Source organism: Scyliorhinus canicula, chromosome 8, assembly GCF_902713615.1.
Source record: "Scyliorhinus canicula chromosome 8, sScyCan1.1, whole genome shotgun sequence".
Classification (NCBI taxonomy): domain Eukaryota; kingdom Metazoa; phylum Chordata; class Chondrichthyes; order Carcharhiniformes; family Scyliorhinidae; genus Scyliorhinus; species Scyliorhinus canicula.
The window spans coordinates 188,813,875-188,826,406 of record NC_052153.1 but is presented as its reverse complement, the minus strand read 5'-3'; the positions used below and the strand labels follow the sequence as shown (position 1 = coordinate 188,826,406).

General features: G+C 48.8%; 1 protein-coding gene across 4 annotated transcripts in view; it reads left to right on the top strand.

Annotated features, from left to right (window-relative positions):
• The window catches only part of sh3bp2 (SH3-domain binding protein 2), a 172,547-nt gene that overhangs the window by 113,949 nt on the left and 46,066 nt on the right, over positions 1-12,532 (top strand). For all 4 annotated transcript variants that reach the window (XM_038805881.1, XM_038805878.1, XM_038805879.1 and 1 more), the window contains one exon: positions 6,170-6,287. In XM_038805881.1, the coding sequence (XP_038661809.1) occupies positions 6,170-6,287 (118 nt within the window). The remainder of the gene's footprint in view (positions 1-6,169; positions 6,288-12,532) is intronic.

Here is a 12,532-nt window from a genome sequence, read left to right as displayed (position 1 = left end):
AGAGCGGGAAAACTAGTGCCCACTGGCTTTATAGTGGTAGTGTCCTGTCTGGTGATTGGCTGCTCTGTTCTGTGTGCTTACTGGTCATCCTGTGTGTCAATCACTGCCTGTCTGCACTCCATTATATACATAGATGTATATTATGACATCTCCCCCTTTTTTTTTAGATAATAAATATTAAGGTGCGTGTGCGTATGGATGTGTTTATGTACCTGACTATATCCAAAATGTGTCAAAATGAACTTGTATACATAGGAATGGGTCGCTAGTGCAGATAAAAGGCAGATGAAACGAGAAAACAATATTTACAGATGTCAAAACGATGAGGTCACAAAATGTACAAAAGTTCAGGCTGTAGATTTAGTCTTTCTGGTAGGCGACGAATTCTGGTTGATCGCCGCGGGGTGGATCAGCGGCCGCCTGCACTTGGATAGCCGGGACCGCCGCCAACGTGGTGGTTGCGGGGGTCGGCAGGATTGCTGGTAGATCGGTGGCTTCGTGGTACGGCACGTCTGGAGGAAGCATTGTGGGTGGTGGGCCATCTCAGTCAGGTGGCAGGCGTGGAACTCTGCGCAGCGCCCTTCTGTTGCCCAGTAGGAAGGAGCTATCAGCCATGCAGACGAGGAACGATCTCGGAGCCACTCGCTTGACCACCACAGCTGTGGCTGACCAGCCGCCCTCAGGCAACTGTACACGAACACGATCAGTTGGGACCAGCTCTGGTAGATCCGTGGCATGAGCATCACATGTGGATTTCTGTTGGGCCCGAGACTGCTGCATTTTCTGTAAGACCGTGAGGTGGTCAAGGTCTGGAGCATGGATGGCTGGAACCGTAGTCCTCAGAGTGTGATTCATGAGCATTTGCGCTGGAGACAACCCAGTGGACAGTGGGGTTGCCCTGTATGCCAGCAGTGCCAGGTTGAAGTCGGAGCCTGAGTCTGCAGCCTTGCATAGCAACTGCTTCACAATATGGACCCCTTTATCGGCCTTCCCGTTTGACTGCGGGTACTGGGGGCTGGAGGTTACGTGATGGAAGTTGTAGGACCGTGCAAAATCAGACCATTGCTGGCTGTAAAAACAGAGACCATTGTCACTCATCACCGTGAGCGGTATCACATGCCTGGTGAACGTTTCTTTGCAGGCTTAGATCACCGCCTTCGGCGTGAGGTCGGACAGTTTCACCACTTCTGGGTAACTGGAGAAGTAGTCGACCAGGAGGACGTAGTCACGCCCCTTGGCGTGGAAAGTCTCCACATCATGGAAAAGGTCGACACCGACTTTGGACCACGGAGAGGTCACTAACTCATGTTGCTGCAAAGTTTCTTTGGGTTGAGCTGGCTGAAATTTCTGACATGTAGGGCAGTTGAGGACTGTGTTCGCAATGTCCTGGCCGATGCCCGGCCAATAGACTGCCTCCCGAGCTCTGCATTGGCATTTCTCGACCCCCAGGTGACCCTCATGGAGTTGGCCGAGCACCATAGCTCGCATGCTCTGAGGAATCGCGATCCTGTCAAGCTTCAGGAGGATGCCGTCCACCACCGTCAGGTCGTCCTTGACTTTGTAGAACTGGGGACATTGTCCCTTCTGCCAGCTATTTGTAAGGTGCTGCATCACACACTGCAGCAGAGGATCCTTGGCTGTTTCCTCATGAATTTGGATCACTCGCTTGTCAGAGGCCGGAAGGTTGGTGGCACACAATTGCACTTGCGCTTCTATTTGGCAGATGAAGTCAGTTTGTTCACATGGTGTGGATATGGACCTGGATAGGGCATCTGCAACAATGAGCTCTTTGCCTGGCGAGTAGACAAGTTCAAAGTCATAGCGGTGTAGCTTGAGAAGAATTTGCTGCAACCGAGGCGTCATGTCATTTAAATCCTTCTGGATAATGTGGACTAGAGACCTGTGGGCCGTCTGTACCGTGAATTTTGGCAGGCCATAAACATAGTCGTGAAACTTGACGATTCCCGTTAGGAGGCCCAGGCATTCCTACTCAATCTGAGCGTACCATTGCTCAGTGGCCATCATGGCTCTGGAGGCATACGCCACTGGAGCCCAGGATGAGGAGTCATCTCATTGGAGAAGCACCGCCCCAATGCTGTCCTGGCTTGCTGTGGTGTGTCTCTCGGCTTTGAGTATAATTGTTAGCGCTACACTTGCGTCAGTGGATATCTTGGTTTCCTTGGTTGGGTCGAAGAACGCCAGAACCGGGGATGTGGTGAGCTTCGCTTTTAGCTCACGCCATTCCTTTTCATGGAATTCCGTCGACTTTTTGACGAGATGGCGGAGGGCCGTGGTGTGGGACGCCATATTGGGAATGAATTTCCCGAGGAAGTTGACCATCTCGAGAAAGCGGAGGACCGCCTTCTAGTCCTCCGGGGTCTTCATGGCATTGATCGCCGAGACCTTGTCGGCATCTGTCCGCACGCCTTGCTGCGAGATGTGGTCACCAAGGAATTTGATGTCTGATTGACCGAACGAGCACTTGGCCCTGTTGATCTGGAGACCATGCTCATGGATTCTCTGGAACACCTGCTTGAGGCGAGCAATGTGTTCTTGGGGAGTTGTGGACCAGATGATGACATCGTCAACATACACTTGCACCCCCTCGATACCCTCCATCATCTGTTCCATGATGCAGTGAAATACCTCTGAGGCAGAGATGATGCCAAAAGGCATCTGGTTGTAGCAGTAGCGACTGAATGTGCACAGCTTGCGACTGGATGCGTCCAGCTGTATTTGCCAGAACCCCTTGGAGATGGTAGTGAGCTGCCTCTTGCCCTGTTGAGGATGATCCATCTCGGTCTCCTCCGGAGGTCCCCAGCGTCACAGATGTCAATTTTCAGCCAATACGATTCACTCCATATCAAGAAACGGCTGAAGGCACTGGACACAGTAAAGGCTTTGGGCCCTGACGATATTCCGGCAATAGTACTGAAGGCTTCTGATCCAGAACTTGCCGCAGCCCTAGCCAAGCTGTTCCAGTGCAGCTACAATACTGGCATCTACCCGGAAAATTGCCCCGGTATGTCCTGTACACAAGAAACAGGGCAAATCCAACCCAGCAAATTACCACCCTATCAGCCTACTCTCCATCATCAGCAAAGTGATACAAGGAGTCATCTACAGTGTTATCAAGCGGCACTTATTCAGCAATAACCTGCTCACGGACACTCAGTTTGGGTTCTACCAGGGTCACTCAGCTTCTGACCTCATTACAGCCTTGCTTCAAACATGGACAAAAGAGCTGAATGTCAGAGGTGAGGTGAGAGTGACTGCCCCTGACATCAAGACAGCATTTGACTGAGTGTGACATCAAGGAGTCCTAGCCAAACTGGAGTCAATGGGAATCGGGGGAAAACTCTTCACTGGTTGGATTCATACCTGGCACAAAAGAAGATGGTTGTGCCTACCAGGGCAGGTCAAATGCTAGGAATCCTACAGCGAGTAACTCACTTCCTGACCCCTCAAAGCCTGTCAATCATCTACAAGGCACAAGTCAGGAGTGTAATGGAATACTCTCCACTTGCCTGGATGAGTGCAGCTCTAATAACACTCAAGAAGCTCAACATCATCCAGGACAAAGCAGCCGCATGATTGCTCCTCCTCCACAAACATTCAAACCCTCCACCACCGACGGACAGTAGCAGCCTTGTGTACCGTCCACAAGATGCACTGCAGTAATTCACTAAGGCTCCTTAGACAACACCTTCCAAACCCACGACCACTACCATCTAGAAGGACAAGAGCAGCAGATACCTGGGTAACCTGACAACCTGGAGGTTCCCCTCCAAGTCACTCACCGCACGGACTTGGAAATATATCGCCGTTCCTTCACTGTCGCTGGGTCAAAGTCCTGGAGCTCCTTCCTTAATAGCACAGTGGGTGTAAGGGCATCCACAGTGCTGTTAGGGAGGGAATTTCAGGATTTTGACCTAGCGACAGTGAAGGAACGGTAATATTTTTCCAAGTCAAGATGATAAGTGACTTGGAGGGGAATCTTCAGGTGGTGGGGTTCCCAAGTATCTGCTGCTCTTGTCCTTCGAGATGGTGGTGGTTGTGGATTTGGAAGTGCTGCCTAAGGAACCTTGAAAATCGCTTATTGTCACAAGTAGGCTTCAATGAAGTTACTGTGAAAAGCCCCTAATCGCCATATTCTGGCGCCTGTTTGGGGAGGCTGGTACAGGAATTGAACCGTGCTGCTGGCCTGCCTTTGTCTGCTTTAAAAGCCAGCTATTTAGCCCAGTGTGCTAAACCAGCCCCAAGGTGGATCGTGAGGTAGTTAATTCTGACACCATTTCACTACTAATAGTGATCTCCTTCATCTCCTCCCTCTCACCAATCCCTGCATTCTCCAACATTTCTGGTATCTTATTTGTGTCCTCTTTTGTGAAGATAGAACCAAAGTATGTATTTAATTGCTCAGCCATTTCTTTGTCCCCAATAATACATTCCCTTGTTTCTGACTGCAAGGGACCTACATTTGTCTTCACCAATCTTTTTCTCTTCAGTACCTATAGAAACCTCTACAGTCAGTTTTTATGTTCCCTGCAAGTTTACTCCTGATCCCCTTCTTAATCAATCCCATGTTCTTTCTTTGCTGGATTCTAAACAGCTCCCAATCCTCAGATCTGTTGTTTTTCTTGGCCAATTTGTATGCTTCCTCCTTGGATCGAATACCCTTGTAAGCATGGATTGAAATGAAATGAAAATTGCTTATTGTCACGAGTAGGCTTCAATGAAGTTACTGTGAAAAGCCCCTAGTTGCCACATTCCGGCGTCTGTCCGGGGAGGCTGGTACGGGAATCGAACCATGCTGCTGGCCTGCTTGGTCTGCTTTAAAAGCCAGCAATTTAGCCCAGTTAGCTAAACCAGCCACCTTTCCTGTTTTACTTTTGTGCCAGATAGGAATAAACAAGTGTTGCAGTTCCTCCATGTGCTCCTTGAATGTTTTCCATTGCCTATCCGCTGTCATCCATTTAAGTAACATTCCCCAATCGATCAAAAACAACTCACGCCTCATTTTATTGCAGTTTCCTTTGTTAAGATTCAAGACCCTAGTCTCAGAATCAACTACCTCACTGTCCATCTTGATGAAAAATTCTATTAAATTATGGTCACTCATCCCCAAGGGGTCTCGCACAGCTAGATTGCCAATGATTCCTTTCTTATTACACAGTACCCTGTCTAGGATGGCCTGCTGCCCACCTAAACTTCCCTCCTGTTGCATGTACCTTCTTACTGCCGCCATTTTCTCTTTCTGGCTCCTGCATTGCCTTCAGCGACATCTGGGGGCTCCCTTTAAACTTTGCACAGGACTGCCATTGGACCCTGTGCCCCCTATACGCCCGACCTCACAGACCCAATGCAGACATGATTCATGCTGGCTGTTACTTAAGTTGCCAGCCAGTGTAATATCACGGTCTTTTATTGATTTCAGACGGGACTGCAAAACATGGTTCTTCCGGTCCTGCCTTCCTGCGTGAGCGTTGCAGGTAAAATTCAGGCCCTGGTTTCCAGTCCAATGTTTATTCTTCAACTAACATCACTGGAAACAAATAAGCTGACCAGGATCATATTGCTGTTTGTTAGAGCTTTCTCCGCAAAGACAATGACGTGGTGATGATTTCACTGGACAAGTAATTCAGGGACTTGGGCTAATTGCTTTGGGGACGGGGTGCATATCCCACCGCGGCAGTAGGTGGAATAGAAATTCAGTTCATAAATCGAATATAAGGCTAGCCTCGTGGATTGTCATAAAAACCCATCTGGTGCACTGATGTCCTTTTAGGGAAGGAAATCTGCCGTACTTACCAGGTCTGGCCTACATGTGACTCCAGACCCACAGCAATGTGGTTGATTCTTAACTTCCTCATGCAATGGCCTAGAAATCAACATAGTTCAAGGGATTGGGGATGGGAAACAAGCAAAGTCAACATCCCATGAAAGAATAAAGGAAAAAAAAATGACTTCAAGAGTACTTTATTGGCTGTCAGTACTTTGATACATCTTGAGACATTTTGTAACTGTTTTTTTTATCTACAGTGAACTGGATTAAAAGTATTATATTATTTCACAGCCCTATCTTGTATTGTGATCCACTCGGAGAGTCTGGCGCAAGTTACAACGACCTGAATACGTTTATCGTGATGTTTATTTCTCTATTTCTCAGGGTTATGAGGTCAACTGAAGAAACAACTTCAAGCAATGTGTTTCCATTCAAAATCATTCACGTTAATAAGAACCACAGAACCTGGTACTTCTCAGCCGCATGTGAAGAGGAGAGAAAGGTAAGAGCATTTGTGTTATTGCGCACAATACTGTTTGTGGCGTTGAGACAGTCAATGGTGGCTCAGTGCTAAGGCCAATGACTGCAGCAGGTAGAAGAGGCAATGCCTCAGTGATAATATCATTCGGATGTTACAAGCTATATATACTCTCTTGACTCTGTTTAACTGCCTATTGTGTGTGTTCCATTTAAAAGTCTCCAAACATGCCAGACAAACTCTTGCTCTAACGAATAGGACAAATAGGGCAGCACGGTGACAGCAGTGGGTTAGCATTGCTGACTTATGGCGCCGAGGTCCCAGGTTCGATCCCGGCTCTGGGTCACTGTCCGTGTGGAGTTTGCACATTCTCCCCATGTCTGCGCGGCATTCGCCCCCATAACCCAAAAAGATGTGCAGGGTAGGTTGATCGGCCATGCTAAATTGCCCCTTAATTGGAAAAAATTAATTGGGTACTCTAAATGCAAAAAAAAAAGAATAGGACAAATTGTCCAATTTTTATTATTTAAGTGTAACTTCAGTTCCTGCTCACTGTTCATCATTGGTTGAAAACATTGAAAGCACAATTCCCAGTCTCTACATCAACATGTGAGCCACTACATGTGGCTAATTGGGAATCTAGATGTCAATGCTGTGCTTTCATTTTGATTAGCAAATAAAACATTAATAGATACCAATGACAGGCATGTAGGATACGATTTAACCAAAAAGGTTTCTGAGTGTGGTAGCGAGTGGGAATTGCCACGAGCTTCCCGACGCTCGGTCCCGTCAGGCCGTCACCACAATAAAACGTTAATTGGTCCACTTAACAAGGCCCCACGGGATTCACACCGTAAATCATTGTTTGCCGGCTTATTCGCCTAGGACTGCGCTCACTAGCCGCCCGCTAACAAATGACAGCAACACTTAAACCGTTCCTGCACAGTCAACCCCACTCTGCTCACACCAATGCTGCCACGGAGACCAGTCCCACGCTTTGGTAACGCCAACCTGGGACTTCTTTTGGACGCTGTTCCCCAGGGTTCCTGGAGGGTCAGCCACAGGACAGCTACCACTGCCTGGGAGGAAGTGGCAGCCGCTGTTGGGAGAGGACCCAGACGGGTGTTGTTGAAAACTCACCACTATTCTTAGAAGTCCCCCTATACCAAAAAGGGGCGACATTCTAAATGGTGAACAGGGATTCTCACTCCCTGACTCCGATGCAGACTTAAGTGGGTGCTATTCAGGTCAAACTATATTTTCAAGCTATCCCCCGGTATAACCCATATCTTCATAGAAGAATTTTACCTACTTACCACTTAGTAGCATCAATGTCCTGGATCTTGCGTTGCTAAGTAAGTAAAGTAGGCTTAGGAATAACCACTGTTTCAGGTTAAAACTTTTAAGTGATTTTGTTATATTTTTTTCTTTTAAAAGCTCCAATCACTGTCTTTACAGAAAGGTAAAAAAGATCTTGCTTCTGGACCCTTCTGGTTGGTTGAAGGGACCTTCAGGCGCAACTTGACAACCACTCTTTAATTTCTTTTGGTCTTCTTCAGATGTATTCGCTGTTCTGCTCGGTTGCTATGTTCTATCTTTCCCATGTACCGAGCTGTGAGAGCTGACTCTGCTGGCTGACTCTGAGCTGACTCTACCTCCTCTTTAAATTCTGGTCTTCATTAGATGTATTAGCTGTTTTAGCTCAGCTGCTTTGCTCTGTCCCATGACCGAGCTGGCTGTAAACTGACTCTGCTTCCTTCTCTTGTTCCTTCTCTTGTTCCTTCTCTGCCCCTTTCTCAGGGTTTAAATATTTTTCTAACAGTTATTAAGTTTTTATGAATTTATTGTAAAGTAACTTTTATTTCACTTGGATTGTAAAAGGTACCTTTAATCTAATTTTTTCTAAACACGACTAAGTGTTCATTTTGGACATGACCTCAGCCCATAGATCTCTGATTACATTGTTTCCTTTGTGTTGTTCAAAATGCTTTGATTTCAATAGGGGTGTGAATTTTGGTTCCTGTCATTTCTATAGTTTTATTATCGAATTGTGTCCACAGCTCATAATTTTGACTTTGATTTGGGTCTAATTTGTGTTCTTGTAGACAGATTTTCTCCAGTTTTCTTTAATTTACCTGATGTCAGCAAAATTTCACACCTAGAATTGTCACCAAATTCAACTGAACCTTTATCCATTCTTTTCCATCTGCTTACTAAGCTAGTTAATTTCAATGAAGGTGTGAAACATTGCTTTTATCTGTATGCTAAAATCCACTTGGTTATGACTTGAAAGATCTGCCTGTTTTGTTTGCTAAGCCTGTTTGAGCAAGGCTATCTGCATTTTACAATTCTCTCCTGGCAGCTGCTGTTAAGCCTTCGTGGGATTTTTCCCTATATTCTCTCATGTTTCTTAGATCAGTTAATCAGGCATTGCCAGACTTCCATGTTTCAAATGGCATATCTTTCCATATCATATTTTCAGTTACATGGGCGGCGGGGTGCCGGACATCAGAGTCCTCACCCCATATGAGGAACGAGCACTGGAGGTCACAGGGGTGGCCAAGGACATTGGGGAGCAGCCAGGGCTGGCAGAGCCGGACATTGGGGAGCGGCCAGGGCTGGCAGAGCCGGACATTGGGGAGCGGCCAGGGCTGGCAGTGCCGGACATTGGGGAGCGGCCAGAGCTGGCAGAGCCGGACATTGGGGAGCGGCCAGGGCTGGCAGAGCCGGACATTGGGGAGCGGCCAGAGCTGGCAGTGCCGGAAGATGCCCACCAGGGGCATCGAAGGCCATGGGATGTGGTAGGTAGCAGGCTGCCTCCACCTCTGATGTGCATCCTGGGGACACACCTAGACATAGTGATAGAACATGGAAGGCTAAGTTCGAGGATCACTGAGAGGCCCCAGCGGGTAGGGAGTAAGGGGAGGGGCAGGGGGTAAATGGGATCGGGGATATGGGGGTGTAGAGGGGGGTGAGTGGGGCAGCACCATCAGGAGAGTGGGGAGTTGCGGGTCACCATTAAAGCCTGTTGGCCTCAATCAGTATAACGCCTCTGGCACTTTGTCCAGCAGCTCTCTGCAGGCTGTCATCATGCTCCTGTCCTCAACCGTGACCAACACTGTCCCATCACCCTGGATTACACCGACCCTGTGAGGGTGGGAATGGGGGTGTGGGTGGGGGAGGAGGATGGATGCAGAGGAGAGAGGGGTGGGGAGAGGGGGACTGATGGATGAGGCCACGTCCTGTGTGAAGCAGGCGAGGATGGCCTCCCCAGCCTTCAGGGCTTGCCGGGCTCTCGCCGTTGCCACATGTCCTCCATCCTCCAGCTGGTCCCACGGGGTCATTCCCAGGCTCATCCTCCAGCCTCTCCTGGTACGGCGCCGCCACCTCCTCCTCTTTGGTGGCTACATTCATCCCCTTCTACCTCCAGCACATCATCCCACAGCTGTGCCAGCTTTTGGAAGATACAACAGACCACCACAAAGCAGGCGACCCTCTGGGGTTGTACTGCAGGGCACCCCCAAAGCTGTCGAGGCATCGGAACCACATTTCGAGGAACCCGATGCAATGCTCAATGATAGCCAGTGGCCCCATGGGCCTCATTATATCGGGTCTCCGTATCGGTCACCGACCTCCGTAGTGGTGTCATTGGCCAGGCCCTCAGCGGGGTACCCCTTATCACCCAAGAGCCAACCGGTTATCCAGGGGTAGTCCTCAAAGAGGCCGGGATAACCGACTGCCCCAGGATGTAGCTGTTGTGGACACTCCTCGAGAAGCGTGCACCCATGTGGTTGCACATGAATGAAATGAAATGAAAATCGCTTATTGTCACGAGTAGGCTTCAGTGAAGTTACTGTGAAAAGCCCCTAGTCTCCACATTCCGGCGCCTGTTCGGGGAAGCTGGTACGGGAATTGAACCGTGCTGCTGGCCTGCCTTGGTCTGCTTTAAAAGCCAGCGATTTAGCCAAGTGTGCTAAACCAGCCCCTGCACGCTCAGGGAATGGAACCCCTTCCTGTTGATGAAGGACACTCCCTGATGGCCCTGTGAGTGCAAGGCGAGCCATCCCCTACTCTCTGGACTTGGAGCATCCCGGTGATGGTGGAGAATTCTACTCCCCAGGCATCTTGTTGGGCTTAGTCAAAGTCTATATAGTTCTGAGGATTGGCGGTGGCAACCATGGTGTGAGTGGTCACACACAGGGCAGCTCCTGCTCGAAGGCACAGATAAGAGCTCTTTTTACCCGAAAATGGGAGAAACATAGATGGAAAAGTGTGGCTGAAGGTTGGAGCAGAAGATCCCCCCCTGGGTGTGGCATGTCTGCTGATTACCAAACCCGGCAGAACAAAGAACAATACAGCACAGGATCAGGCCCTTCGGCCTCCAAGCCTGCGCCGACCATGGTACCTACCTAAACTAAACCTTGTGCACTTATGGAGTCCGTATCCTTCCATTCCCACTCTATTCATATATTTGTCTGGATGCCCCTTAAATGCCGCTATTGTACCTGCTCCCACCCCCTCCCCAGGCAGTGCGTTCCATATAGTTATCACTGTGTAAAAAAACTTGCCTCGCACATCAGTTCTAAACTTTTCTAAACAGCTCTTTAAACGTATGTCCCCTAGTTCTTGACTCTCCTCCCCTAGAAAAGAGCATCTGACTATCCACTCTGTCCATGCCACTTATAATCTTGTAGACCTCTATCAGGTCGCCTCTCAACATCCGTCGTTCCAGTGAGAACAGACTGTGTTTATCTAACCTCTCAACATAGCTAATGCCCTCCATACCAGGCAGCATCCCAGTAAACCGCTTCTGTTCCCTCTCCAAAGCATCCACATCCTTCTGGTAGTGTGGCGACCAGAATTGTACACAATATTCCACATGAGGCCTAACTAAGGTCCTGTACAGCTGAAACATGACTTGCCAATTTTTATATTCAATGCCTCGACCGATGAAGGCAAGCATGCCGTATGCCTTCTTAACCGCCTTATTCACATGTATTGCCCCTTTCAGTGATCGGTGAACATGCACGCCCAGATTTCTCTGCCTGTCAGTACTCGCAGTTCTACCATTTATTGTGTAATTCCTACATACACTGCACCTTGCAAAGTGCATTACCTCACACTTGTCCGGATTGAACTCCATCTGCCATTTCTACGCCCAAGACTCCAAACAGTTTATATCCTGCTGTATCCTCTGACAATCCTCTTCACTATCCGCAACTCCACCAATTAGTGTGGTCTGCGAACTTACTAATCAGACCAGCTACATTTTCTTCCAAATCATTTATATACACCACGAACAACGAAGGCCCCAGACTGATCCATGCGGAATGCCGCCAGAAGAAGGTGAAAGACCTGGCCACGGAGTTGGAAGAGACCTGTGGCACAGCAGCCAGTGGAAAGATGGCACATGGCGAAGGGTCAGTGCAGGTTGGAAAGCCCCAGACGGAACAGTTGATGGCTTTCATCAGGGAAGAATTCCGTCAACAAAGGACAGAGATGCAGGAGGACAGATTGAAAGTCATCGAAGGGGCTGTGACACCCTTGAAGGGCTCGATGGAGAAGGTCGAAAACTGTCTGGAGGCACAGCGGTCGCAGATCAGAAAGATGGAGAGGGTGATGTCGGACCACAGCGATTGGGGGGTGGCATTGGAGGCGGAGGTGGAGTTCTTAGGAGACCTTTGCAAGACACTGAGAACAAAGGTGGTAGAGCATGAGAGCAGGTATAGAAGGCAGAACCTGCCTATCGCCGGCCTGGGCTATCATTCAAAGTAGCCAGTGACATGTTCAGATACCAGGCGATCCAGGTAACGAGAGAATGGGTGATGTTGTATAAGTGGAATTTAACTAAATTGGTGGAGGATCTCAAGAGGTGGAATACACTGCATCTGACTCCGGCGGGAGGGTCTGAGTGGTGAGGATGAACGTCCTTCCAAGGTTCCCATTCATATTCCAGATGCTTCCGATTTTTTAACCAAATGCCTTTTTTCCGAAGCTTGTTATGATCATTTCAGAGTTTGTGTGGGCAGGGAAGGTGCCAAGAGTAAAGACGGTCCTGTTACAGAGGCAGAAGGAAGGGTTGGCATTGCCAAACATGCTACATTACTATTGGACGGCGAACGTGGAGAAGGCGAGGCGGTGGGGGGTAGAAGAGGGAACAGAATGGGTTAGGATGGAGGAAGAATCCTGCGGGGGGTCCAGTCTGACCAAAGGCACCACGAAGATATGCGGACAGCCCAGTGTGCAATCCACACTGAAGGTGTGGAACC